Below are 27,949 nucleotides of genomic sequence, written 5' to 3'. Positions count from 1 at the left end.
GCACTTTCCATCAATTGAGGTCCCAGAGAAAAGTAGTGTTTGAATGCTAAGCTAGCAACTATCACAACATTGGTGTTAAAAATCTAACTGTAATATCTAAAGTTAATTATAAGACCTGATCCAAATATTTTTTGGGGGAATTCTCCACCAACATTTAATTGACTCCTTTTATACTTGTTTTTTTGTTTGTTGCTTTTCTGTGAAAGAAATAAAACAAATAAAGACAACTGAAAAGTTAACCCTACAAACTAGCAAGACATTTTCTCTTCATAAAACTTGCTAAATCAAAAAAATGTAATTAAACTCAGTCCACAAATTGTGACTGGAAGCAATGCATACATGTCCATTAAGTCTTTGTCTGAAGGTTGGGCAATCAACTTGCCCGGGAAAGGAGGGAGGAGAGGTTTAGATATGTTAGAGTCTGGATATCATAGGGAAAGAGGTGACTCCCTCTATCCCGAACTCCCCACCTCAGTCTGAACGGCAGTCTCAAAATGAAGGAAAGGAAACCGGGGAAGAATGTAAACGCGGATACAGCTGCTCCAACGGCCGACATCAGTGTCCTTGGTCCATACTGTCAGTCTGTCTTTCTGTGGGTTCATCCTGCTTCCACCAATACCATCGGCTCACTGATCCTGATTGGGGAGTGGGGGGCCGGGTCTGCTGCTGTGTCCTCGAAGCTCATTGGCGAGGTTCTAACAGAGTTCAAGAGTTGGTGTTCTTCAAGATCCCGTTCTACAGGGTTTTCCTACACACTGACATCTAGGCTACATCTCAAATGACACCCTAGTCCCTATACAGTGCACTTCATTTGTCCATGTGGCTCTAGTCAAAAGTAGAGCACTCTATATGGAATAGGGTGTCTTGAGATAGCCCAGTAGACCTAGGCTAAAGACTACCACCATGGATGACCAGACAAACACCTTGGGGGGAGCTAGCTATCACTCTGGAATGGGGCCGTTTAAGGAGAGAGGCTCTACAGGCAGGTGGAGAAGTTCCTCGATATGAAAACAAAATGGCGTCAGTGAGGGGTGTTCATAGTGTTCTACTGTACAGGAAAGCCCCCTATCCTTTCAGTGCAGATCTGTAGTGGGGGACATCCCATCCAGCGATAAGGGGAGGGGGGATAGCGACTGGCTGTAGTGAATGGGGTTGGGAGTGTTTGGTGGAGGAGGGGGAAGGGTGGGGCATCACACTGGCACTAGGGGAGGCGAAATGTCCAAAAGGGAGGAGAGGGAGGGAACCCGGATAAAGGAGATGATACCTGCTGTACAGTCGTGCAGAGTTATTCTTTGCAACAAAAGTCTCTGTGTTGAATGTATGTGTACATGTGTCTGTAAAGCATGAAAAGGTCCAGTCAAACAAAGTTCAGTTCAGCTCTCCATTCAGAAAAACTGCCAATTATTTGTGCTGATCAGTCTGTCAGTTGAACGTAGAGGTGCTGCCACCCTCTGGCTGGACTGGTGATATCATAGCAGCTGCTGCACGATGATGAGAGGGTGGGAGGGAGACGGGGAACAGCTCTCAAAACGGAGAGAGCAGCGGGGAGGGACGGATATGAGAGAATAACTCCAGTGATAGAGAGATGGACAGTAAAGGAGAAAGGAAGGTGCTGAAGGGACAACACGACAGCACTGGTTTTGGTATTCTGGTTCTGGCCGGACGGGGGGAGGGGCTAGTAGAGGTCATGCAGGGGTTCGGAGGTGAAGGGGTCTTAACTCCCATAATGCATGGTGTTGCTAGGGATGGCCATGGGAGAGGCCATGGAGATGGCGGGTCCCCCCATGGTGAACTGGTTGGTGACGGGATAATGCTGCTGCTGCTGGTTAGAGCTGCTGCTGCTGCTAGGACCTGATTGGCCAGTAGAAGCTCCTGGAGAGATGGGGGTGAGGGGGAGAAAATGGGAGGGTGAGAGAGGGAAAGAATGTTATCACCTTCCCTTGATTGGTTGTGGGCCAACTATGTCACATGCTTCAGAATCCATCCCCTCCATTTACACAAATGATAGGCGTTTAGGAAACTTGACTTGATGTAGTTTAGTACAGGGTTTCCCAAACTCGGTCCTGGGCCCCCCCCCAGGTGCACGTTTCGTTTTTTGCATTAGCACTACACAGCTGATTCAAATAATCAAAGCTTGATGAGGAGTTCAATATTTAAATCAGCTGTGTAGTGCTAGGGCATAAAACAAAATGTGCAGGAACGAGTTTAGGAAACCCTTGTATAGTGTATAAGGAGACATACCCTGGACGATTCCGGTGCTCATGATGGAGCCCATCCTGGAGTGGGTGTGATTCACTATCCCTGTGTTCACTGAGGGCGGGAACAGAGGAAATAGTGAGACTGTATTAACGCACACACAAACGTGCAAACACACACAGTCAGTCACACTGTCTGTGCTTGTCTGTCAGTCAGTCCATCAGTCCGTAGTATCCTACCGAGGGGGATGAGGTTGTTGTGGGACACCGTCGAGCCGCTGCCCATGACCGTACTGAGGTCATAGGCTGTAGGCATCCCTGAGAGAGAGAGAGAGAGATGAAAGGATGAGACGGGGAAGAGAGTGAGATGGGGAGGAAAGAACGAGAGAGATGGGAAGAGAAAGGGAGCGAAATGGGAGAAAAGCACAGAAACATAAGCATCCTTTCTCTCTCACACACCGTTTCCCCCTCAGAGAGAGCATGCATCCCCTGTCTATCAGCTGCTCTGTTAGCCTGATCTATTCTGTGATATCCCTACAGTTTAGTAAGACATTTGGTCATGATGTTGTATGGATGCTTTTGCCTGATGCTATCATGGGTCAGATTGTGTCTTTATCGTCTGTGTGTTTACCTGACACAGCATTGTTCTGCCTCATGCAGTGTGTGTGTGTGGGTTCTGCCCTGTGCAGTGTGTGTGGGTATGTCCTCTGTGTGTGTCTCCTCTACCGGTGTCCTCTATGTGTGTGTATTTACCTGACACAGCCATGCCCTGGCTCATGCTGTAGGCCCCCCCAGTGTTCCACATGGTCTCAGAGGGGGAGGTGTAGTGCGACCCAGGAGGGGGGGTGGGTGTGCTGCCTGTGTACCTACAAAAACACACACATACACAACAACATACACGCCATGAGAGGGAGCTCCCCTTCCCCCCCTCGTTATCCTGAATGGCACAGGCCGAGGGCAGCGAAACAGACCAACTCACCTGAAAAAGGGGTTCTTCAAGTCCAGGAGGTTGCTGGACTTGGAGCCTGTCTGGTCCACTTGGGCGACAATACTGATGTCGTAGCTTTGTCTGTGAGGAGGGAAGAGAGCCGGGGATTGGTATGGGAGGAGAGCCGGGGGGTGGTATTGGAGGAGAGCCGGGGGTTGTTATGGGAGGAGAGCCGGGCGGTGGTATTGGAGGAGAGCCGGGGGTTGTTATGGGAGGAGAGCCGGGGCGTGGTATGGGAGGAGAGCCGGGGGTTGTTATGGGAGGAGAGCCGGGGGTTGTTATGGGAGGAGAGCCGGGGATTGGTATTGGAGGAGAGCCGGGGATTGGTATTGGAGGAGAGCCGGGGATTGGTATGGGAGGAGAGCCGGGGGTTGGTATGGGAGGAGAGCCGGGGGTTGTTATGGGAGGAGAGCCGGGGGTTGTTATGGGAGGAGAGGCGGGGGTTGTTATGGGAGGAGAGCCGGGGATTGTTATGGGAGGAGAGCCGGGGATTGGTATGGGAGGAGAGCCGGGGGTTGTTATGGGAGGAGAGCCGGGGGTTGTTATGGGAGGAGAGCCGGGGGTTGTTATGGGAGGAGAGCCGGGGGTTGTTATGGGAGGAGAGCCGGGGGTTGTTATGGGAGGAGAGCCGGGGGTTGTTATGGGAGGAGAGCCGGGGGTTGTTATGGGAGGAGAGCCGGGGGTTGTTATGGGAGGAGAGCCGGGGGTTGTTATGGGAGGAGAGCCGGGGGTTGTTATGGGAGGAGAGCCGGGGGTTGTTATGGGAGGAGAGCCGAGGGGTTGTTATGGGAGGAGAGCCGAGGGGTGGTATTGGAGGAGAGCCGGGGGTTGTTATGGGAGGAGAGCCGGGGGTTGTTATGGGAGGAGAGCCGAGGGTTGTTATGGGAGGAGAGCCGGGGGTTGTTATGGGAGGAGGTGAAAAGCGAGGTGGATAGATTAACACAGACCAACACAGACAGACAGAGCAGCACAGATTCAGCAAGCACACATCTGTAATACATATATATAGAGTGCTTTCGGGAGGAATTCAGACCCCTTGACGTTTTCCACATTTTGTTACATAGATTTTTCTTTTTTAATCCCTCAATCTAAACACAATATCTCATAATGACAAAGCAAAAACAAGTTTGTAGACATTTTTCCTGATTTATATTATTTAAAAAACTGAAATATGACATTTACACAAGTATTCAAATCCTTTACTAAGTACTTTGTTGAAGCACCTTTGGCAGCAATTATAGCCTAAAGTCTTCTTGGGTAGGACGCTACAAGCTTGGCTACAAGGACCCTGGGACTAAACACTTCTCCCTGCAACTGGATCCCGGACTTCCTTACGGGCCGCCCCAAGTGGTAAGGGCAGGTAACAACACATCTGCCACGCTGATCCTCAACAGGGGTGCATGCTCAGTCCCCTCCTGTACTCCCTGTTTACTCATGATTGCACGGCCAGGCACGACTCCAACACCATATTTAAGTTTGCCGATGACAACAGCGGTAGGCCTGATCACCGACAACGTTGAGACAGCATATAAGGTCAGAGACCTGACCGTGCGGTGCAAGGAGAACAACCTCTCCCTCAATGTGATCAAGACAAAGGAGATGATTGTGGGCTACAGGAAAAGGAGGACTGAGCACACCCCCATTCTCATCAACGGGGCTGTAGTGGAGCAGGTTGAGAGCTTCAAGTTCCTTGGCATCCACATCACCAACAAACTAACATGGTCCAAAAGCATACCAAGGAAGTCGTGAAGAGGGCATGACAAAACATATTCCCCCTCAGGAAGCTGAAAAGATTTGTCATGGGTCCTCAGATCCTCAAAAGGTTCTACAAGCTGCCCGCTGCACCATCGAGAGCATCCTGACGGGTTGCATCACTGCCTGGTATGGCAACTGCTTGGCCTCCGACCGCAAGACACTACAGAGGGTAGTGCGTACGGCCCGGTACATCACTGGTGCCAAGCTTTATGCCATCCAGGATCTCTATACCAGGCGGTGTCAGAGGAAGGCCCTAAAAATTGTCAAAGACTCCAGCCACCCTAGTCATAGACTGTTCTCTCTGCTACCGCACGGCAATCGGAACCGAAGCGCCAAGTCTAGGTCCAAGAGGCTTCTAAACAGCTTCTACCCCGAAGCCATAAGACTCCTGAACAGCTAATCAAATGGCTACCCAGAGTATTTGCATTGCCCCCCTCCCCTCTACACTGCTGCTACTCTGTTATTATCTATGCATAGTCACTTTAATAACTCTACCTACATGTACATATTACCTCAATACCGGTGCCCCCACACATTGACTCTGTACCGGTACCCCCTGTATATAGCCATGGTTAATGTTATTTACTGCTGCTCTTTAATTTTTAGTTATTCTTATGGCATACTTTTTTATTGTGATTTTCTTAAAATGGCATTGTTGGTTAAGGGCTTGTAAGTATGCATTTCACAGTATGGTCTACACCTGTTGAATTCGGCGCATGTGACAAATACAATTTGATCTGATTTTCTGGTCTCTCCAGACATGTTTGATCGGGTTAAAGTCCGGACTCTGGCTGGGCCACTCAAGGACATTCAGAGACTTGTCCCGAAGCCACGCCTGCGTTGTCTTGGCTGTGTGCTTAGTTGTTGTCCGGTTGGAAGGTGACCCTTCACCGCAGTCTGAGTGCTCTAGAGCTGGTTTTCATCAAGGATCTCTCTGAACTTTGCTTTGTTCATCTTTGCCTCGATCCGGACTAGTCTCCCAGTCCCTGCAGCTGAAAAACATCCCCACAACATGATGCTGCCACCACCATGCTTCACCGTAGGGATGGTGCCAGGTTTCCTCCAGATGTGACACTTGGCATTCGGGCCAAAGAGTTCAATCTTGGTTTCATCAGACCAGAGAATTTTGTTTCTCATGGTCAGAGTCCTTTAGGTACCTTTTGGCAAACTCCAAGCAGGCTGTCATGTGCATTTTAATGAGTGGCTTCCATCTGGCCACAACCATTGAGGCCTGATTGGTGGAGTGCTGCAGAGATGGTTGTTTTTCTGGAAGATTCTCCCATCTCTACAGATGAACTCTGGAGCTCTGTCAGAGTGACCTTCAGGTTCTTGGTCACCTCCCTGACCAAGGTCCTTCTCCCCCGACTGCTCAGCTCGGCCGTGAGGCCAGCTCCAGTAAGTCTTGGTGGTTCCAAACTTCTTCCATTTAAGAATGATGGTGGCCACTGTGTTCTTGGGGACCTTCAATGGTGCAGAAATGTTTTGGTACCCTTCCCCAGATCTGTGCCTCGGCACAATCCTGTCTCGGAGCTTCCCGGACATTTCCTTCAACCTCATGGCTTGGTTTTTGCTTTGACATGCACTGTCAACTGTGGGACTTATATAGACAGGTGAGCCATTCCAAATCATGTCCAATCAATTGAATTTACCACAGGTGGACTCCAATCAAGTTGTAGTAACAGCTCAAGGATGATCAATGGAAACAGGATAAATCTGAGCTCAATTTCGAGTCTCATAGCAAAGGGTCTGAATACTTACGTAAATAAGGTAAGTTTGTTTGTATTTTTTATTTTTTAAATGAATTTGCAAACATTTCTACAAACTTGTTTTCGCTTTGTCATTATGGGCTGGTGTGTGTAAATTGCTGAGGATTTTTTTTATTTAATACATTTTAGAGTAAGGCTATAACCTAACAAAATTTAGGAAAAGTCAAGGGATTTGAATACTTTCCAAAGGCACTGGGTAGCTCCAAAGGCACTAGGTAGCTCCAAAAGTATTGAGGCAGTGAGCTCCAAATGTATTGAGGCAGTGAGACATTTTGTTGTATTGATACATGAGGTTGCAGACGCACAAATATCATCCACGACCCCCCACCCCACCAAATGCTAACCTCCCCTGTTATTGTGGTGGTGAGAGGTTAGCATGAGGTTACACTAACTTCCTCACTCATCATTATTTACGATTCATTCAGGATTATATGTAATCTTATTTACCACTAATTTCAATTGGGCACAAAATAATTGGAAACAATTTCTAAATGGTTCACCCGATACGGATGAAAATACCCTCAAATTAAAGCTGACAGTCTGCACTTTATCCCCATATTCATTGTATGAGGCAATGTTCTTTATAATTGTCGCTGTCCCAATACTTTTGTAGCTCACTGTATATCGCCTACACACACATTCATTCAGAACTGTCATAATATAACACATGCCTGGGCCTAGAGGTGAATGGCAACACACTAACACCAAAGCCTCCCATCCCCAACAGACCCCCAGTAGATCCCTCTACAGTCGCTCACCTCTTGTTGGCGATGAGCAGTGCTGTGCCGGAAAGTGTGTCTCCTGCCTTGGTGAACAGGGGTGACTGGAGCAGACAGCGGACCTGGTACCAGTGGGTCAGGGGCTCTGTGGGGGCTGTAGAGAGCCACACTGTCACCCTGCAGAGAGAGGGAGAGGGGTTAGAGGTCAGGATACTTTAAGGTTCAGTCAGCATTATCCTACTACAGTACAAGCATGGTCAGATATTCAGTAGGAACAGCCATTTACAACTTATTGTGAAATGTTTCTATAGTGAATGTATTGTACTATATTGTTTTGCTTTTAAGTTGCATCCGCTTTCTGTCTTTGTGTTTATTACAATGTCTGTGAGAAAAAAGAAAAGAAAAGTGATGAAAGAAAAAGGAAAGTGACAGTGTAGCTGTAGTCAGGATCCATATAGGTCAGGTTACTCCTGACCACACACACTTCAGCCCAACTTACATTGATCCCATGAACGCTACGTCGAACCAGAAAGCCAGGCCGTGCACCAGCCCTGAGTGCATCATATGGAACTTAAAGGGAATCTCTATCCTGAAAGAGAGAGCGAGAGAGAAGGGAAGAGAGAGAGAAAAGAGTGGGATAAATGTTATTTTAGTTAACGGAGCAATCAGCTGTTGCTACATCCATTTTTTTAACTTTTGAATTAATGATATATACCCATTAAGTTTTGAAAAATAGAACTTATAAATGCCTCATGAGCTTAGTTCAACTGTCGTACCCCATCAGAACCCAAAATATAAGTTCGTTTTACTCCAATGTTTGTAAACAAAGTAAATGTAAACAATATATATATCATCAAAACATGTTAAAACTATAATTTGATATCATGGATGGTCAGTCCTTGCATCCATAGCTCAGTCTATGAATTTGAGAGTGGTTACATTTCTCCAGCCCCACCACTCCGCTTTTTACATAAAGAAGGTTGGGGAATTCGCTCTGTTATCGTTTCTACTGCTGATTGCTGCTTTAAGGTTATTTTTACACACTAGAAGGAATTATGTAGTATTTTTGCTGATGTAGGAAATTCAAAATCGGAAGTAGCCTCATATTAGAGAAGTAGGACATCCCCACATTCAGTAACGTGTATCTACGCATCTCAATTCAATCTATGAATAACAATTCAATAATAAATATATGAGGGAATAACAGACAGACAGACGGCACACAGACCTGTACAAATCCTCCTCTTTGGCCTCCAGGAAGTTGACTGTGTATTTGACAGACTTGGCCATCAAGATACGGATATCAAATGTGTCCTGAGAGGGGGAGGGAAAGAAAAAGGAGGAAGGAGAGAGACGGGGAAGAGGGAAGCAAGAGTATCCAGGTAAAGTCCCAGTGAGGTAGAAATGTTTTACGGCAGCATTGGCTAGAGTGGGTACGGAGACAGTCTAGGCCTTAATTTAATGATCTAGAACAGAGGCTGTACCCAGAACCAGGCACTCTGGCCCGGGCCCGGCTCTCCCAGCAGAGTAACAGAGGAGCAGGCATGGTGCAAAGGCCTACCCAACTGACTAACGCTGGAAAATGATGTGTGTGTGTCGTTGTCGGTGTGTGTTGCTGTGTGTGATAAAAGGGATGAGATTAATTCAATGAATACCCATTATGAGCAGTGATAGTACTGTTGAAACCTCACTGTTGGTTCTGTGGTGTTAGACTGGGGGAGCTGGACTGGGCGAAAACATTGGGATCCTAAACTCAGGCCGCATCTAACTTATTTATCCCAGCCGTCATAACACACACAGTGTGACGGTGGTATCTTCTACCACAAACACACACTCCCATATAGTCAATCTCCTATCCTGCATCAGCATTTGCCCATAAACACACATCTCATGTACCACCCTTAGACATAAACAAACACACAGACCAGTCCGTACTACGCAACCCAATTTTACACAAACAGCTCTTGTCCCCACATACCCCCTGACTATTTCCTAGTTAACACCCTTCCCATATACATTTCCTAGTTAACCGTCCCCTGCACCCCAATCATCTTAGGGGGGGGGGGGGGGGGGGGGGGTATCGCTTTAACCGACATGGTGGGCGGGGCAGGCAATGTCAGAAGATAGGTGTTCAAGAGTCTGACATACAACTGAGAATTCTACGTACCACAATGGGCTGGCGAAAGTACTCATCCACCGCTGCTCCTCGCAGGGCTGAGAGGTCCACACCATGGAAGGAAGGCTGGTACCTGAATGAGGGAGTGAGAGAGAATCATTATCATCATCTCAATCCCATCAACTACAGCAACCCAATGAAAAGTGACTGAAATCTCCGTACATTCACTGCTTCTACTCCCAGAGCTTCTTCTCTTGCCATTTCCCCCTCTGTCCCTCTAACCCCATCCTTCCTACTACTCTCCCCGTTTCTCTCCTCCCTCCCCTCATACTCACCAGAAGTTGGCCTTGGTGAACTGCTCCATGTAGAGCTGTTCGTCTGTGAAGGGGGCCAGGTGCACGTCACCGATGGTGGGGAACATTTTACCTGTGACACACATGAAGTCAGTTAATGATGGTACAATCACCAGTGGCTAGTCATGATGAATATGTCTCTCAGTTTTAAAATGTAGACTTTAATATTATTTACCACTTGGGCTTCAGAATAATCTTCAGACATTTTCCCCCTTTCTCCTTCCCTCCCACTCTACCCCTTTCTATGCTCTCCCTCCAACCTTCCCTCCGTCTCACCACTAGGCTTGAGGAACTTCTTGGCGTGGAGGTAGCTCTCCAGCATCCTCTCGTTGAAGAGCATGTAGCCCATGGGCTCTGAGATGATGATGTCCACCTGCTCAGGCAGCGTAACCTCCTCTACTTTACCAGGGATCACCACCACACGGTCCCCCAGACGGTTAGTGTTCACCAGGACCTAGTGGAGGGGACACCAGAGGATTAGTGTTCACCAGGACCTAGTGGAGGGGACACCAGAGGATTAGTGTTCACCAGGACCTAGTGGAGGGGACACCAGAGGATTAGTGTTCACCAGGACCTAGTGGAGGGGACACCAGAGGATTAGTGTTCACCAGGACCTAGTGGAGGGGACACTAGAGGATTAGTGTTCACCAGGACCTAGCGGAGGGCACCAAGTGGAGGGTTAGTGTTTGTTAGAGTGAGACTGATACATGTGCCAGACTTATGGCTACATAGCATGTCAAGAAGAGGATAGGGTTAGAGCAGGGGTGGCAAACTTTTCAGCTCGAGGGCTTTGATTAGTTTGTCAAAACCAATTTGCGGGCCAGATAAAGTGCAGTTAATTGAAAATATATAGGTCACTTAATTTCGACATAGTTTAGTGTATCTGTTACCTCTGCGTGCTGGGCCATGGTGCTGGCCTCCACAGCGTAGACCTTCCTGGCCCCAGCCTGAGCAGCAAAGAACGACAGAATCCCTGAACCACAGCCCACATCCAACACCACCTAGAGAGAGGGGAATGGATTCTAATTCTTCCCTGATAAAGACATCAATGAAATCCAGCAGTGTCCACTGCCCAAACTAATTAAACAACAGTTTAGTTTCAAATACAGCAAAGGACTCAATTCAGAACTAGCTACATTTAAGTCCCAGGACAGTGCATCAGTACCTTGTCCTTGAAGTCAGTGTGGTTCTGGAGGATGGCCCTCTGATAGGTTCCTGTCCTGACGTAGTCCTGCATCATGTTCTGCTGCTGGGAGAGGTAGCCATAGAACTGGAGGAGTGAAGGAGAGAGAGAGAGCAAAGGAGAGAGAGGAAAATAAAGTGACAGAACAGCTTGTTTTTCATGAGGTGTTTTAATATTGTCACTGAGCTAATAAAGGTTGGAATAAATGATTTATTGCAATGCATGGCAGATTCTGCGTGTGCACCTGGAAGTACTGTACTGCGGATGATTCCTCTGTCCTGTCGCTGAAGACCGACTGCTCTCCACTGTGGCCGCGGCAGTTCTTCAGGAGGTTATAGAACGATGAGAACTCTGAGGAGATCGTCATAACAGGTTATAAGCAGGACAAATCAGACATAAGTTATAAATGGTCTTAAGCCAGTCATAATGGGGAGAAATCAAACGAACGGTAATAACCAATTATAACAGTTCACAAGGATGACAGAGGCAAGACAAGCATGAGAAACAATAAGAATCTCTTTATAAGGACAGGAACATGTGCACTAGGACAGGGAGTCAAAGACACAGACACACAGGAGACAGAGGGTCAATGACAAAGATAGATATAGCCTACTGGCAGGCAGTCAAAGACAGATGAAAAAAACAGACACAGACAGACAATGACAGCATTCTCTGAGACAGAGCGGCGGTGGTTGCCGGGGGTTAGCTACCTGCAGGTGAGGTGAACTGTAGCAGGACGCTGTTGCAGCCCAGCGTGATGATGAACGACTGTTTCCCCACGCGACTGCACTCTGTGTCCCGGGAGACCGAACACTTGAACACGCATGTCTCTTCTGCTGTGAGAGGAGTCATACATTAGTTAGGGCCCGGCAACATGCCTACAACAAGTCATTCATGGAATAAGCGTGGCACAGGAGTAGGTGGCTTACCGTAGGTCACACAACATGAAGAACAACATGCTAACAGAACTGGCCTGATCACACACAGCACTTTATTGACTCAATTAGCATTAAAGCATCTCAACCATAGCAGCAAGCAAAGAGCTATTTTCAACCTCTTTTAGCCGAGGGAAAGTGAGTAATTTCTTCTGTTGAAGCTATTTCACACACACTCCTGGATGATTAAGATGACATAGTTTTAAAGGCTGGATATGTGAAAGCAATTATTGGCAGGGTAGGTCTAGTGCTGTGCCCGCATGGCAGTGAGATAATCTGTGGTTTAATCCAGCAGTTGTGATGGGATTAAGACTAGCGCTGTTACTTAGATTAGCCAGATGCAGCATGCTTTATTAACAGACCAAACTAGCTACTGACACCGGGTTAACCTGGGATGAATATGAGAGCGGGAGTGTGTGTGTTGCTTAACAAGTGTGTGTTCGATGCAAGGGCTGAGCGATAGAGTGCATGCTTTAAAATATGTAGGCTACAACCATCTCCCTCCACTCGACCTGGCCTGTCTCCAAGGCCTACAGCTGAACATTATGGTAAATGACAATGACAGATGGGGGACAAGGACTGTCACTATAGACATGTTACAGATATGTAACAACCAGATGATAGCCATGTCAATGTTCTAACAGGGTAATGTCAGGTCATAATAGACACTTGTCAAAGTGAAGAGCAAAACTGTGATATTTTTTGCTGGGCCAAGGCATTGCCCCTCGTGGACAAGATGTAAATACACCCATTCCAGCAGGATAGACAGACATTACTAGTGTGCTGTGTTTGATTGAGGTGCTTTTGCGTCTATAATAAAGCAGAAATAAAATGATTGTGTGGCAAGACACTGAGGTTATTTTTCCAAGTGGAAAACATAAAACTGGTCAGATTACTTTAGACTCATTCGTGCTGCTTTATGTAGCAATTCAATCGGGAGTTCATTCCTGCCTGGTGTGGAAACGTTTATCTTCCATCATCATGGGAATGTTGGAAGAGGAAACGGCTGTTGGGCCTATGGACCGGACCAGGCAATCACACACTTCATAAAACTTTGATAGGACACCTTGAAAAACACCCTGCCACACACTCATTTCCACTTTCCCCACAGCCCAAGCTTGACTGTATCAAAACTAGGGACATCACGGCTTCTTGAAAGGGACATCCCATCTGTGCCCCACAGTGTAACAAAAGCTGCAAGCGCTCAGCGCGAGCACACAAGTGAACGTCAGGGGAGAAGGGAGGTGGGGGACTAGCTGGCTATTGTTCAGGGGAGAACAAAGATGAATAACTAATACGAGCCTGGTTTAGCTCATCAAAACACAAGGACTCATATTTAGCCTGTTTAAAAAAAAAAAAACGATTTCGTTTATCGATATTTATTCACTCAGCTAGGCATCTACAGTAGATTAGATAACCATAACGTAGCACGCGCGAGTCACCGGGGTTAGCTTGCTTGTTTACACCGCTACTAGCATGATCTGTGCGCAAATACGACGACGTTCCAAAACAAAACACACTTTTAAGATACCCATCTCAAAGGGTCAAATGTTATCTTGCTTTATCATAACTATCTAACTAGCTAATACAGAGGGCAATGCTCATATGACGCAGTTGGTTTTAGCTGTTAGAACTATGTGGCATTAAGGGCAAACCATTGCACGTTAACATGTCAATTAGCGTTTGGCTATCTGCGTCAATGTGTAGCGAGTTGGCTAGCGTGCTCAGCTGCCGGACAGGATAGTGCATCATTGAAATGCAATCTGGCGCTAAATTGTTAGCAAGTTGATATTAGTAAACCAGGGTAGATAGGTATCTAATGTGCTTGGTCACACTTAGTTTGCGGTCCAGGAAACGTCTCGTGTGAGCTAAAACGGACTACTTCGCTTTAAATTAATACTTTAAAGAATATTCCTCAAGACAAATAGATAGCGAAGAAAAAACGTGGTCCACAAGCCACGAAATGAGCGCAGTAAGCTTGCTAAAGCTAACCACCTATAGTTAGCTACCAACAGTGTGCGCTGTCGTGGTGCTGGAGAAGTAACATTAGTTAACTAAGTTATGTTGCCTAGCTAGCTAATAGCGATAAGCGAAAACAACAGTCCCTATTACGTTGGAATCTATAGGTGGAACCAGTCGGTTTTGAAGTGGAACCCCCACACATGTGCAAGACCACTCGCATCGGTTAGCTAGCTAGCTTTTTAGCATTTAGCTCTGGCTAATTAGCCAGGGTAACGTCAGTTAACAAGGAGCCCAGGCCGAACCGGGGTTTGGAAGAGCTGTCTCAAGTCCACTCACCGTTGGAGAGGTTGATCAGGGCCGCGTCCTGTGTGGCTTTCACCTCCAGTCGTAGAGGCTGCTGCTCGGAGTGACGCTGTATTTCTCCGTTTGCGTCTCCGATAGAGAGGAGCCGCACGCCGGGAAACACCGACACCGCCATCTTCGATCTGTGGGAAGAGACAGCTCACTGTGGCGCTCACATCCAGCGTTGGACCTGCACTCAGGACAGGAAACGGGATACACGCAGCTTTACCGCCACTCTGTGGCCGAGAGGCAAACTGCTTAGTGCAAATACAGTAGACTTTGCTCTGACTTCTGTTGTCACTGCTGTACACTGTTTCCGCATAGACAGTATTAGTTAGTTGGACAAAGAGAGAAATAGGGGATCTTGAATAATCGTTTGAATTAAAAAAAAATGTCAGACTGTCAGCCAGGCTGCGTTTCATATCCTGGTCTGTTAAATCTGTGAATACTATTGGTTCTGCTGTGTAACATGTCATGCAGCAAGTACCAAAACCTACAACTTTGGGCAGTGGCTAAATACAGTTTATTTGGCAGACTATTGGCAAATATGCACTGGTATTTCTTGAGCAGCATTCTATGTGACAGGGATGAGCAAGTCTGGTCCACGGGGGCCTGAGTGCATATCTGCTGTCTTTTGTTCTCGCCAAATCAACATCTGATTTATAAACCAGGTATGGCATCAGTGGATTAATTAAGTGCCAGGCGAAAGAGAAAAGTAGCAGACACTCAGGTCCCTGCAGGACAGGAGTTGCATACCCCTGATACTCTTGTGTGTTCTGGCCAGTCAGCTTAAGGGGGCCACTCTTAAACTCCTTGATAAAACATGAGACTCAAGGAGATGTTGAAGGTGAAATTATACATTTTATTAAATGATTCAGTCAATACATGTCACGGTACCATTCTAAGACAAATGCACACACAAAAACGTTAAGGCACAAGAGGATGACAGTGTTTTCCACATGTATGAATCCTTCCACCAGAGCATTTCAGTGACTAATATTTGTAAAATGAGGTGCTCTGCTTTCCCCATGCATTATGGACACTGTAGTCCTCAAAAGTTCTCTCTTCACTTTATTATAACGTCAGAGGAATTCAGAGCTCCGTCACCATAGTGAAAAGAGCTTGCATTCCTCCATCTCCTTTCCTGCATGGCCACTGATTTGAAAGGACTTGGTAGGCAAGACTAATAGTACTGTGAAAATCTATGTAGGCCTAGTCCTTTCAACTATCAGTGGTCAAGTCAGAGGACATTATTGAAGACATGTTTCTGGGTATTGGAACATGTTGAAGGGCTGTTCTCCAGTTTTTAGCAACACTTCATGTTGTAATAAGGACACAGTATGGTTCCTAAACATTACTCATTCTCTGGGGTTGTTTTTCAACTCCTTCAGGTCCTCTTTAATTGTTTCTGATTAATCAAGTGGGAAAGTAAGTGAAGATTTAGGCCTCAACAGGTCTCGTGTTAAAATCGAGGCATTTAAATTACCAGAAGTTTGGCACATACTAAGGCACATTAGTTTGAAGCAGTACGCAAAGAGTAAAAGGTAAAAGGGGTGGGGAACACTAAAAATGACTTTAAACCATTTAGAATGTGTCCTTACTTTAACTTAGATGCACCAATGGAGTAGCAGTTTCTTTCCACTGAGTGTCCTGAGATCAGGCTTATTTATAATGATGATACAGAGCAATTATACTTATCTTTAGTGTCAGTACAGTAATCCTAATATTCTTGTTATGATCCTTCATATCATTATTCTGATGTTGACTAAGCAACACCACAAAACCAGGATTGAAACAGATATTTTGCATGACCTGAGTTTGAGATCTCTATATGCCAACACTCATAAGAAACCTCTAACATCCTCTCTGAGTCACTCTTTTCAAGACAGTAACACCATTTTCTTTGGAATTAAATTTTGCATCACAGTGGTTTAACTGTCAACTGAGGATCTTAACAGTGTAGTCGAGTGTTTAACACATGAGAATGCGTGCAAAATTTTTGTCAAAAGACTAAATTCTCTTGAGAGGCTCATGGAGTCACCACACTTTTAGCAGAGAATCATAAATTACACTTATCGAAATGCTTCACAATTTCACCTGACAAAAATCACACAGACAATGTTAAAGCAAGTTTGTGTGGAACCTTGCATTGTGTTTGCAACCAACTGAGCACCATTTTGAAAAACAATCTCTGAGATCAAACTCGGGTGTAATATCTTGTAGTCTGTTGAACATAGCTTCACAACAATGATACGGTAGGCTATACTCATGTAATGGCACTGGGTCAATCACTTTAAAAGACTCACCAACAACAATGTGTAAAACCTAATACAGTTCAAATTCACTTTGAGTAAAAGAAAATTAACAAAAGGTAGAGACTATAGGGAGAGTTGGGGTTGAGACTGCCATATTTATACTTTGAGGAGTGCTTTCATTCTAATGATCTCAACTCACAAAGGACTGCAAATGTTATCCTTATTGAGCTGTAGAAATCCAGAACAGAACACATGTCAAAACTCACTCAGCATAGGGTTAATGCTTGTGATTGTGTTCTGGCCTTGAGGTCTTCAGTGACTGGACGTGGTGGGGAAGGGTGTAGGAGACGCCAAGGGGCTTGGAATTGAAAGGCATCCTTGGGGAATGTTCAGACGTGTTTTACGAGCCTCCATCATCACCATCGCCTGCAGTGAGAAAGCATAGAGTCCGATCAGATCACTGGCACAGCAGTTAGATGAGATATGGCTGCTGTTGGTTACATTCTCTTTGTAACAATCAAAGCCAGAAGGGTCAAAGGATAGCAAACAGAGAGAGAAAATGAGAGTGAGGAACAGGTAGAGAAAGAAAGCAGGACAGAAAGAGACAGAGAGAGTGTGTGTGTGTCCATGCACGTGTGTGTGTGAGAGAAAGAGACAGAAGAGAGAGATAGAGAGGGAGTTAGTTGAAGCCTACTCTACCACATCAGACTGTCATCTCACCTCAGAAGAGGGCGCAGGACTTGGGGGGTCTGAAGGGGTTGTCGCTGGAGGGCACCCCCATGAGGAGAGGGTCTTTATGGGCGTTCTGCAGGCAGAAGGTCTTCAGGTCCGCTGCTGCCTGGGACACCTGAGAGTGGAAACAGAGAGACACTGTCAGTTCCATTATACTTTAATTCTGTGTCATAAAGGCTACATAAGACTGCTGTAAAGATGACATATCAATGTCATAGGCATTCATGAGAATGAGTCATCATTGACAGTGACAGCGTTTTCTATAAAGAAGTTCCAAGTAAATTGAGCTCAATCCTGCTCTACTTAACTTCTACTTGTTTTAACTCAGCTTTTCAAGAGAGACCTGGTCCAAGCATCAATAAATAGAGGGGCCAACACTTTCACTCTGCCACAATACTCCTACTGATACTCAGTTTAATGAACCTACAGTAATATGCTCCAAGCTCACACTGCGAGAGAAACTGAGCAATGATCAGCTATTTTCCTAAAATCCCTACCTAGGACTTGACTCAGCAATAGCATAATGATCTGGTACTTTACTAGAGGGTTGTTTCATGGGTGAAGTCTATAACAGTTGTCATAACATTGTAATAACATTATCCCCATTAACACAAGATGGCACTTTAGGACCAAGTCACAAATTGGCTATGCATTGAGTGTATTATTTGTCTAGTTAGTTGATAATATGGTATAAACGTATTTCATAGGATATAGATAAAAGCCTATATTTGTTCATGCATTCTCATATGCCCTTCAAAGCACAGCATGCCTGAGTGCTCCAGGGTGGTTTAAGATCTGCGGACTAATCTGTCTTTCTCCTCTAAAAGGAGTAATTTGGCCAACAATCGCACTACTGTCACAGCCACAATCAACAAAGGCCACCACTGTGCTGCACCATTCGTGGAAACTAGCCTACGAGCTGTTTATTTTCTCTGGACAACACAGCCTACAGCAGGAAATCTTCATATTTCACATGATTAACTTAGAGCACAATTAACAGCAAATCGTTAACTTCTAAATATATCATAAATACATCCATTCAAAACGGCGTTAAACTAAGTGGAGAGCTGAGGAGTAGCCTAGACTTGCCATAACACCTATGCATACAGCAAAACTAGAACCGCATTATAATCTTACGTTTTTCTTTCGGTAACATGACAGGTGAAAGGCGGCGCTCGATTGAGAACGTCAATTTACAGGCTACTCCTTTAGTCTACTGGACAGCGCTGCAGTTAGTTGCAAACAGATGGCATGGTTCCAATGGAACAGCATTTTGTAACAAATGGCCTGGAAGTAACAAAATAACGCGATGCTTCCCATAAAATAGTCAAACTTTACATAATATATAGCTTTTCAATAGTTACCAAAGGGCCATGTTGACAAGTCAGCCAGTCACACCCAATGCAGAACAGTTTTTGATCAGTCTTTCCGAATGTAATTTCTTTACCTTGATCCTGCGAACACTTGCCTCTAGCCGAAGTTGTTTTACTACCTTCTGAGCGATAACCAAGTTGCTGCTGTTTGCGCTGTTATTCGACATGTCTGCGAGGTCTGTCCAACGGCCAAGTGAAAGTGTCCGACTATCACTTGAAAGAACGAGATTTTCTGATGAGGCTGCTGCGACTCAAGTGCTCCCCCCTCTGAAAAAACGCACCGAGCTTTTCTCCCCACTGCTTTCAGAATTGCCCATAATTAAAGATGGTTATCAGTAAAGAGAGGCACTTATGTGTACATGTAAGAAAAACAACAACATAATAATAATAATAGATCAGTCAGTTAAACAAATTAATGGGCTATTTTCGTAAAATGAAATGTTCCTTTGGGTTTTATATTGTGTCGCCAATAATACAATGGTTTCTAGGCCTACAGTAGGCTATGGTGAAGTAAATCAAAGGAAACGTATTTTATTAGAATGGTCTTGGCTCTCTATTATATAAAAATACTTTTTCTAAACAACCCCAGAACGACGAGGATATCATTAGCGAAATACAGTCTCGTCATGTGCTCCTTTTTTAAATGTTTATTTATAGAGACCCCCCATCTACAATGTCACGAGTTTTGGCTCTTCAACACACATGTCTGTCTTTTAATGACATTTAAGTTTAAGCTTTATTCATCACATTATTTTTCAATAGTATATTTATTTATATAACAAGTAGGCTTTTATATTTCAAAAATAGTTGGTATCTGAAAATTATCTAGACAACGATAAGCAATACTGTAGTATTATGTTAGTGGATTTTTCTTGTGCACCATTGCCATCTAGCGCCCACATATTCGAGGCTGTAAACACAAACTCGTCACATGACAGAGAAATATTGCTCAGCGACTTCAGGAACAGTTCGACGCTCAAATTAGAATTGTTTCCGGTTAAATTGGGGTCAAACAGAGGGGATTACACGTTACAATACATCACAATGCTTATACGAGTAAGTATTGGAGATAAAGAGTGAAACATATTTTGGAAATGCATCGTTAGTGTTATAAACTATATAGATTACAATGTGCAAATGTTTATTCGCTGTCTCAGTGGTGCATTCTGGACTCTGATGAATAGTATGCACATGCGACGATTAAATAGCCAGTGAGCTAGCTGGCTAGCCACACTTGTGTAACTTGACCAAAATTGTGTAGCTAACCTAACTCATTCCCATCTCGCTAAATTTAACGACTATTTTTTAAAGGAAAACCACTGTCAACATTTCCCAAACTGTTAATGTGAAATCACGAGTAACTGTAGCATTTTCTAGTGTGTGTAATGTTCAGAGTTGATGTAAGATCATAATACATTTGAAAGCTTTGTCTTGAACACACTTCAAGGGGCCGGAGTGGAAAAAAATAACCATGCTATCTCTGAATGTAACTTATACATATAATTATTTAAATAACCTGCCCAACACTTAAGATCTTAGAGACAAATGTTAACTCTTTCTCTCTATCCCCTTCTCTTAGAGGGTGTTACAATGTGGAGTGACAGCTTTAAAGTCATGCAGGACCATTCACCACAGTGCTCAATGGAGGAGTCCTCTCATACCTATTGTTGTGGAGCAGACGGTAAGAATTGGAACCCCAACAGAGTTCTATTTAGGACTGCAACATTTCTATGCAACTTGATTCACTCTTGGTTTGGAACGGTTTAGTTAGTAGTTTTCACCTGTCAGTTCCTGGTCCTAGCTAGTCTAGCTGCTTTCCAATGTTCAAAGATCTTCCTCTTTCTTTCCCTCATTCTTTTTCCTTGTCTCTCTCTTCTTTCTCAGGGTCGAGGAGAGCGGGCGTATGACATCTACTCTCGTCTTCTGAGGGAGAGGATCATCTGTGTAATGGGGCCGGTAAGTCTCACTGTGAGTCACTGTCTGTGTAATGGGGCTGGTAATTCTAGCTGTTTGTCACCGTTTGTGTAATAGGGCCGGTAAGTCTAGTTGTGTGTCATTGTCTAATGTGGCCGGTAATTCTTGCTGTGAGTCACTGTCGGTGTAATGGGGCCAGTAAGTCTCGCTGTGTGTCACAGGCTTACCGGCCCCATTACACAGACAGTGACACACAAATAGACTTACTGGCCCTATTACAGACAGTGACACACAGATAGGCCTACCAGCCCCATTACACAGATGATCTGTGTGTCACTCTCTGTAATAGGGCCAGTAAGTCTATTTGTGTGTCACTGTCTGTGTAATAGGGCCGTTAAGTCTGTGTATGTAATAGGGCTGGTAAGTCTAATAGGCCTGTTAAGTCTGTGTGTGTAATAGTTTGGGATTCAAAACCTACACAAGGAGACATTGGGTATGTTTACATGCACACTAATAATTCGATATGAAACTGATTATGGCATTAAAGGTTGCTAGATCGAATCCCTGAGCTGACAAGGTAAAAATCTGTTGTTCTACCCCTGAACAAGGCAGTTAATCCATTGTTCCGAGGCCATCATTGTAAATAAGAATTTGTTCTTAAGACTTGCCTAGTTAAATAAAAGGTAAAAAAATTAATAAAATGTATACAACTTACTCTGCTTATCGGCGCACGGTCATAATCGAAGTAAGCCCACACCGATTAAAACATCTGGATTTCTGAGTCTGCTGTTGCAGTTAAGATTCATTTGTTAATCTCTCTCCTCTCCCCCTGCCTTTTTTCAGATTGATGACTCTGTGGCCAGTCTGGTTATTGCTCAACTACTCTTTCTGCAGTCAGAGAGCAACAACAAACCCATCCACATGTACATCAACAGTCCTGGTAAGAGAATAGAGGGGGACCTCCCACAAAAATGGTGGAAGAACAGATGGTGGTGGCAGGGGATGGTTGGCGAAATAGGGATGGTTACTTGATTAAAAAGCACGTTTCTTGGAGGGGAAAGAGATGGAGAGAACACAAGTGACAGATGGATCAGATGACAGTAATAGGAGATAAAGGGTGCATTCAGAAAGTATTTTTTACCTTGACTTCAAATTAACTTCATTAGGTTAACGTTAAAGCTGAGACCCATGATAGGCACAACAGCCCCAGGCGCATTTGTTATTGTTTTGAGGAAATGAGCATCCAGCATTGTGGTTAAAAAAAAAAAAATTGTACATACTTGGTTCTATCGTGCGTGCAATGATGTCAGATGGAAAAAAAGTGTTTGTTTGAAGTAAAGTCTTTGTTGTAATATCGCAAATGGAAATGGCAGTTTCACCACTATGGATTCCAGCTTTAAGGAGAGATAGAAAAGTCTGGGAGAAGAGGAACATTGATGAACTAAATCCAACAAACCATTAATCCTGGTACACCATGATGTTCCTCTCCTATCCTCTTTTTCCCCCCCAGGCGGTGTTGTGACAGCAGGCCTAGCCATCTACGACACCATGCAGTACATCCTCAACCCAATCTCCACGTGGTGTGTGGGCCAGGCGGCCAGCATGGGCAGTCTTCTCCTGGCTTCGGGCACGGCCGGCATGAGGCACTCCCTGCCAAACGCTCGCATCATGGTGCACCAGCCTTCTGGAGGAGCCAGGGTAAGGATGGAAAGGGGTAATGGGACCAGGGAGGCAGCAGGAATAGGAGCTGGGGGGGGGGGGGGGGGTTAGAGAACCTGGTACAACTGCTGGTTCGTTTAGCTTGTGTTGCCATCAAAAGCCAGACCTGTGATTGTCTATAGGCTATTGGGCATGTAAATATGAGTTAAGTATTTTGACACTTCACCTCAGTTGCCTTTACATAACATGTGTCTTCTCTCTCCTGTGTGTTATTAGGGTCAGGCTACAGACATCGCCATTCAGGCTGAGGAGATCATGAAACTAAAGAAACAGATCAATCAACTCTACGCTAAACACACTGGCCAGCTGTTGACACATATAGGTAAGTAGCTAAGGCATCCAGTTCAGTAGAGTCTGGCTCAGAGGGAAAAGCCTTGAGTAAGCATACAAAGTTCAAACAATGAAGACAGACCTGGGCTCAAATACATGCGTCATTATTTATTCGTTATTAATATACTTGTGTATTTTCAAATAATGTGGCCAAATCAGCTACTTCTATTTGAAGTATTTGAAAGTATTTTCTTATGACTTCCTATAAATAGCCAAAACAAATTTCAAATACTTATATCAACGGAGTGGCTGCGTGGCCGAATTCTCTGGACGCCTCTTTTCAATAGCTAAACAACCGAACCTTCTGGGAATGTGTGAGATTCTCTACTTTAAAAAGTCGCTGCAGGGTTTTTATTTCAGCTGCTCATAAAGATGAGGCAGAGACTAACACAACATGCGCAGAACATGATCCGGTTGTTTAGCTCTGGGGAAAAGGTGTCCAGGGGGGTGGGACGGTTTGATTCAATCATTTAGCCTTAGTCTTATTTCAAATACCTGTAGGACCACACAGACCTGGGTTCAAATGCATGAAATTATACTTGTCTTTTCTAATACGTGCCAGTACTTAAGTGTATTTCCAAACAGATCCCAATATGCAACATTAATATTCCAATAAAAAATACTTCAAAATGTCTTAAGTAATATTGTCTGATGGAAAATGTACCATAGCCTCTGAGTCCCATATTTTAATTTAATTTTTTTATTTTACCAGGTAAGTTGACTGAGAACAGGTTCTCATTTGCAGCAACACCCTGGGGAATAGTTACAGGGGAGAGGAGGGGGATGAATGAGCCAATTGTAAACTGGGGATTATTAGGTGACCATGATGGTTTGAGGGCCAGATTGGGAATTTAGCCAGGACACCGGGGTTAACACCCCTACTCTTACGATAAGTGCCATGGGATCTTTAATGACCTCAGAGAGTCAGGACACCCGTTTAACGTCCCATCCGAAAGACGGCACCCTACACAGGGCAGTGTCCCCAATCACTGCCCTGGGGCATTGGGATATTTCTTAGACCAGAGGAAAGAGTGCCTCCTACTGGCCCTCCAACACCACTTCCAGCAGCATCTGGTCTCCCATCCAGGGACTGACCAGGACCAACCCTGCTTAGCTTCAGAAGCAAGCCAGCAGTGGTATGCAGGGTGGTATGCTGCTGGCTAATGACTTAGTGCTTGAATTTAGTTAGGAGTTACTATTTCAAGGTTAAGTGATTTGATGATTGAGTCCTTCCTCACTTAAAGCACTTTAAGAGTGAACTCACCTCAGCCACCACCAACATGTCGCACATTTTTACCAAAACTTGTAACCGTATAATTATTCCCTTCTGTTTTCTTTCTCTCAGAGGGTGTGATGGAGAGAGATCGTTACATGAGCCCTATTGAGGCACAGGACTTTGGGATCATCGACCGAGTGTTGGTGCATCCTCCCCAGGCGGGCCAGGACGACCCAGAGCTGGTCCAGAAGGAGCCCCCTACCGTCATCTGCCCCTCGCCAGCCTCCCAAACCTCTGCCACCGAGCAGAGCCCCCCTGGGACCATCCCCCCCTCCTCATACAAACCCGAACCCTGACCTCAGACTACCAGGAAGCAGTCCCACACCCAATCACAAGCCATCCTCTATCTTCTACCCACCTATAGGCACTTCTGTAGATCGGATTGGACAGGTGCAAGCAATATGCTGTAAATCCAAATGTATTGGAGTGGATACTAATATGCGAGAAGTTACAGCGTAGCTTACCAGAGGGAAAGTGGAGCTGTTACTATATTGCTTATACCTGTCCAATCCTTTGATCTACACAAGTGCTCTGGGTGGATAGGGTCCCGTTTGGAACAGAGGACCTGCATTGAATACCTCTGTGCTGGAGAAACCTCTGGGAGAGGAGGCAAAATGCAGCAGTATTAGAATATTTACATTTAAGAATGATCATTTTTGACCAATCTCAGATTTGTACTGTCCCCCATAATATGCACACTGTATTTACCACACACAAAGACTGCAGATCTCTACAGTGAAGGAAACAATATAACCCCATTTGTACAAGCCATGACACAATTGTGATGTTGATTTTCATGAACTGGAATAAAATACATTTTCTTTGAGTCACACACCCAACCTGGGCCTGTACTCATAAAGCATCTAAGAGTAGGAGTGTTGATCTAGGATCAGTTCCTCCTGTCCATGCAATCTTATTCATTATGACAGACAAGGCAAAACTGATTCTAGATCAGCACTCCTACTCTTAATGCTTTATGAATACAGGCTCTGATGTAAAAACTGATTATAATTGTATCAACACTTGATTCTGTAACAAGTAAAGTGTTTTGATTGCCTCAGTGATAAAATCAACTGAGCCGTTTTCCTTTGCAATATACAGAAGTCGGAAGTTTTCATAGACCATAGCCAAATACATTTAAAAACTCAGTTTTTCACAATTCCTGGCATTTAATCCTTGTAAAAATTCCCTGTTTTAAGTCCGTTAGGATCACCACTTTATTTTAAGAATGTGAAATATCAGAATAATAGTGGAGTGATTTTTCAGCTTTTATTTCTTTCATCACATTCGCAGTGGGTCAGAAGTTTACATATACTCAATTAGTATTTGGTAGCATTGCCTTTAAATTGTTTAACTTGGGTCAAACATTTAGGGTAGCCTTCCACAAGCTATCCACAATAAGTTGGGTGAATTTTGGCCCATTCCTCCTGATAGAGCTGGTGTAACTGAGTCAGGTTTGTAGGCCTCCTTGCTCACACATGCTTTTTCAGTTCTGCCCACACATTTTCTATAGAATTGATGTCAGGGCTTTGTGATGGCCACTCCAATACCTTGACTTTGTTGTCCTTAAGCCATTTTGCCACAACTTCAGAAGTATGCTTGGAGTCATTGTCTATTTGCGACCAAGCTTTAACTTCCTGACTGATGTCTTGAGATGTTGCTTCAATATATCCACATACTTTCCTTTCCTCATGATGTCATCAATTTTGTGAAGTCCCTCCTGCAGCAAAGCACCCCCACAACATGATGCTGCAACCCCCATGCTTCACAGTTGGGATGGTGTTCTTCAGCTTGCAAGCTTCCTCCTTTTTCCTCCAAACATAACAATGGTCATTATGGCCAAACAGTTCTATTTTTGTTTCATCAGGCCCGAGGACATTTCTCCAAAAAGTACAATCTTTGTCCCCATGTGCAGTTGCAAACCGTAGTCTGGCTTTATGGCTGTTTTGGAGCAGTGGCTTCTTTCTTTCTGAGCGGCCTTTCAGGTTATGTGGATATAGTTTTGTACTGGTTTGCTCCAGCATCTTCACAAGGTCCTTTGCGGTTCTGGGATTGATTTGCACTTTTCGCACCAAAGTACGTTCATCTCTAGGAGACAGAACGTGTCTCCTTCCTGAGTGGTATGACAGCTGCGTGGTCCCATGCTGTTTATACTTGCGTATTATTATTTGTACAGATGAACGTGGTACCTTCAGTCATTTGGAAATTGCTCCCAAGGATGAACCAGACTTGTGGAAGTCTACAATTGTTTGAGGTCTTGGCTGATTTTTTGATTTTCCCATGCTGGCAAACAAAGAGGCACTGAGTTTGAAGGTAGGCCTTAAAATACATCCACAGGTACATCTCCAATTGACTCAGAATTGTCAATTAGCCTATCAGAAGCTTCTAAAGCCATGACATTTTCTGGAATTTTCCAAGCTGTTCAAAGGCAGTCAACTTAGTGTATGTAAACCTCTGACCCACTGGAATTGTGATACAAATTATTTCACTTATAATTTACTGTAAACAACTTTTTGGAAAAATGACTTGTGTCATGCACAGAGTAGATGTCCTAACTGACTTGTCAAAACTAGTTTGTTAACAAGGAATTTGTGGAGTGGTTGAAAAACAAGTTTTAATGACTCCAACCTAAGTGTGTAAACTTCCGACTTCAACTGTACATGCGACTTGCGTAAGCCTAGAGTGCCTCGCTCTGTCAGTTCAGATTCTATGATGTGACTTGGGGGATTTTGGAGATAAAGCCTGTCTTGTAAGAGTTTATGAGTTTCAATCAAGTCATGATGGAAATTGAAAATGTTTAAAAAGTGGGATTTTGTCTCAATGATATTGAAAAGTTTGTCAGTCACCTTACATTCAAAAAGTAATTGAGTAAAGCACTAATGATGCAATGAATTGCATAGAGAAGCAACATGCTGAGATGAGGGAGAATGGGGCAATAACAGTACAATTGACGCTTAAAGTATAAGCCAACAAATATATTAATGTAAAGTAAGGTTTTATTAGTTCATGTCTTTTGAACAAGACTTATAAAATCAAAAAACATCCATCCACCACCTAATATGTCACACAGCATCTAACAAAACCCAGTAAAATTGTTACACAAGACCGCTGTGACGAACTATACTAACCCCATGGTAAAAAATGGTGTGCAACAATGCTAAAAACCCTTTAGCTCTCCAGACCCTGGTTTCCCCAGATTTTTAAATGCGGTGGCTACATTTCAATATAGTGGCTTCCACTCATCTATTCTGATGGGATGGGTCAAAGCAAGACGAGTGGAAGAAGCAGGTTTAGACCATTGTGATGCAATGGTGAACACACAGAACTGAAACCACACCCTGGGTGGATTGCAATAGTGGCCCTCCTTCCCTTCAGCTGCAAAGATTTGAAAGAACAGGACAGGTGAAAGCCATTGGTATCTACCACATTACTTTCACCTTTCTTCAGTTTTCCAGTTTATGGTAAAGGAGGAGATAAGGGAAGGAAGCCAATCAAGACGCATCCTGTGTCCCTCCCTTGAATAACCTGGTTAAACCAGAACCACAGGTAGCACCTCTTTCCCCTTTTCTCACAGCTATTTTCTGCTGACTCAATGGCCCTATCCGAGTACAGCCTTCTTTTCAAGTACTCAAACCAAACATGTCCACTGAAACTGACTTATGACAAACAGTTAATGGAGAGAGCACACTGCAGCGCACAAGCCAAGCAATCCACAGGTTGTGTTAGCAAAAAGGAGTAAGCCTATACAACAACTATCTCAGTCACTTCCATTTCAAAATCTGGGGTTTGTAAGTTGGCCTGCTGGCTGTTTAGAAGCAGTAAGCTAACATGCTCTGCTGCTGCTACTTCCTCCTTGACATGGAGGGGGAAACGTGTTGTACACTAAAGATATGGTGGGCACGTTCAAACTATGCATTCCATGCCTCAAGTGCAATTTCATGTTATTTTTTCAGGAGGGATGTTAGGCTAACATGCAGCTATCATGTTCGTACAAACTTTGTGGTCTGTTGTAACAGTACATCAAACACACGTAAGA

The 27,949-nt window shown here is 44.5% G+C and overlaps 3 protein-coding genes across 4 annotated transcripts; 1 reads left to right on the top strand and 2 right to left on the bottom strand.

Annotated features, from left to right (window-relative positions):
• Nucleotides 1-125: 125 nt before the first annotated feature.
• On the bottom strand, nucleotides 126-14,509 carry carm1 (coactivator-associated arginine methyltransferase 1). Of its 2 annotated transcripts, none has more exons than XM_055898292.1 (16): nucleotides 14,309-14,509; nucleotides 11,786-11,911; nucleotides 11,320-11,426; nucleotides 11,058-11,162; nucleotides 10,783-10,893; nucleotides 10,169-10,346; nucleotides 9,875-9,965; nucleotides 9,591-9,672; nucleotides 8,652-8,737; nucleotides 7,923-8,012; nucleotides 7,463-7,600; nucleotides 3,175-3,264; nucleotides 2,949-3,061; nucleotides 2,436-2,513; nucleotides 2,242-2,310; nucleotides 126-1,872 (listed from the first exon to the last, which is right to left on the bottom strand). In XM_055898292.1, the coding sequence occupies exons 1-16, from the start codon at nucleotides 14,448-14,450 to the stop codon at nucleotides 1,715-1,717; spliced, it is 1,764 nt and encodes a 587-aa protein (XP_055754267.1). In that variant the 5' UTR covers nucleotides 14,451-14,509; the 3' UTR covers nucleotides 126-1,714. The 2 variants fall into 2 exon arrangements, with proteins under 2 accessions (XP_055754267.1, XP_055754268.1); XM_055898293.1 differs by having other exon boundaries at nucleotides 11,786-11,908.
• A 646-nt stretch (nucleotides 14,510-15,155) lies between these two features.
• On the bottom strand, nucleotides 15,156-19,277 carry LOC129833603 (guanine nucleotide-binding protein G(I)/G(S)/G(O) subunit gamma-5-like). The gene is made up of 3 exons (XM_055898301.1): nucleotides 18,749-19,277; nucleotides 17,290-17,416; nucleotides 15,156-16,995 (listed from the first exon to the last, which is right to left on the bottom strand). The coding sequence occupies exons 1-2, from the start codon at nucleotides 18,839-18,841 to the stop codon at nucleotides 17,291-17,293; spliced, it is 219 nt and encodes a 72-aa protein (XP_055754276.1). The 5' UTR covers nucleotides 18,842-19,277; the 3' UTR covers nucleotides 15,156-16,995; nucleotide 17,290.
• Nucleotides 19,278-19,622: 345 nt separating this feature from the next.
• On the top strand, nucleotides 19,623-26,671 carry clpp (caseinolytic mitochondrial matrix peptidase proteolytic subunit). The gene is made up of 7 exons (XM_055898299.1): nucleotides 19,623-19,730; nucleotides 20,254-20,355; nucleotides 20,559-20,630; nucleotides 21,432-21,528; nucleotides 22,099-22,286; nucleotides 22,524-22,629; nucleotides 23,983-26,671. Exons 1-7 carry the CDS (start codon nucleotides 19,719-19,721, stop codon nucleotides 24,207-24,209), a joined length of 804 nt encoding a protein of 267 aa, XP_055754274.1. The 5' UTR covers nucleotides 19,623-19,718; the 3' UTR covers nucleotides 24,210-26,671.
• The last annotated feature ends 1,278 nt before the right edge of the window (nucleotides 26,672-27,949 follow it).

The sequence above is a fragment of the Salvelinus fontinalis genome, chromosome 34, assembly GCF_029448725.1.
Source record: "Salvelinus fontinalis isolate EN_2023a chromosome 34, ASM2944872v1, whole genome shotgun sequence".
NCBI lineage: Eukaryota > Metazoa > Chordata > Actinopteri > Salmoniformes > Salmonidae > Salvelinus > Salvelinus fontinalis.
This window is presented reverse-complemented; position numbering and strand designations above follow the sequence as displayed.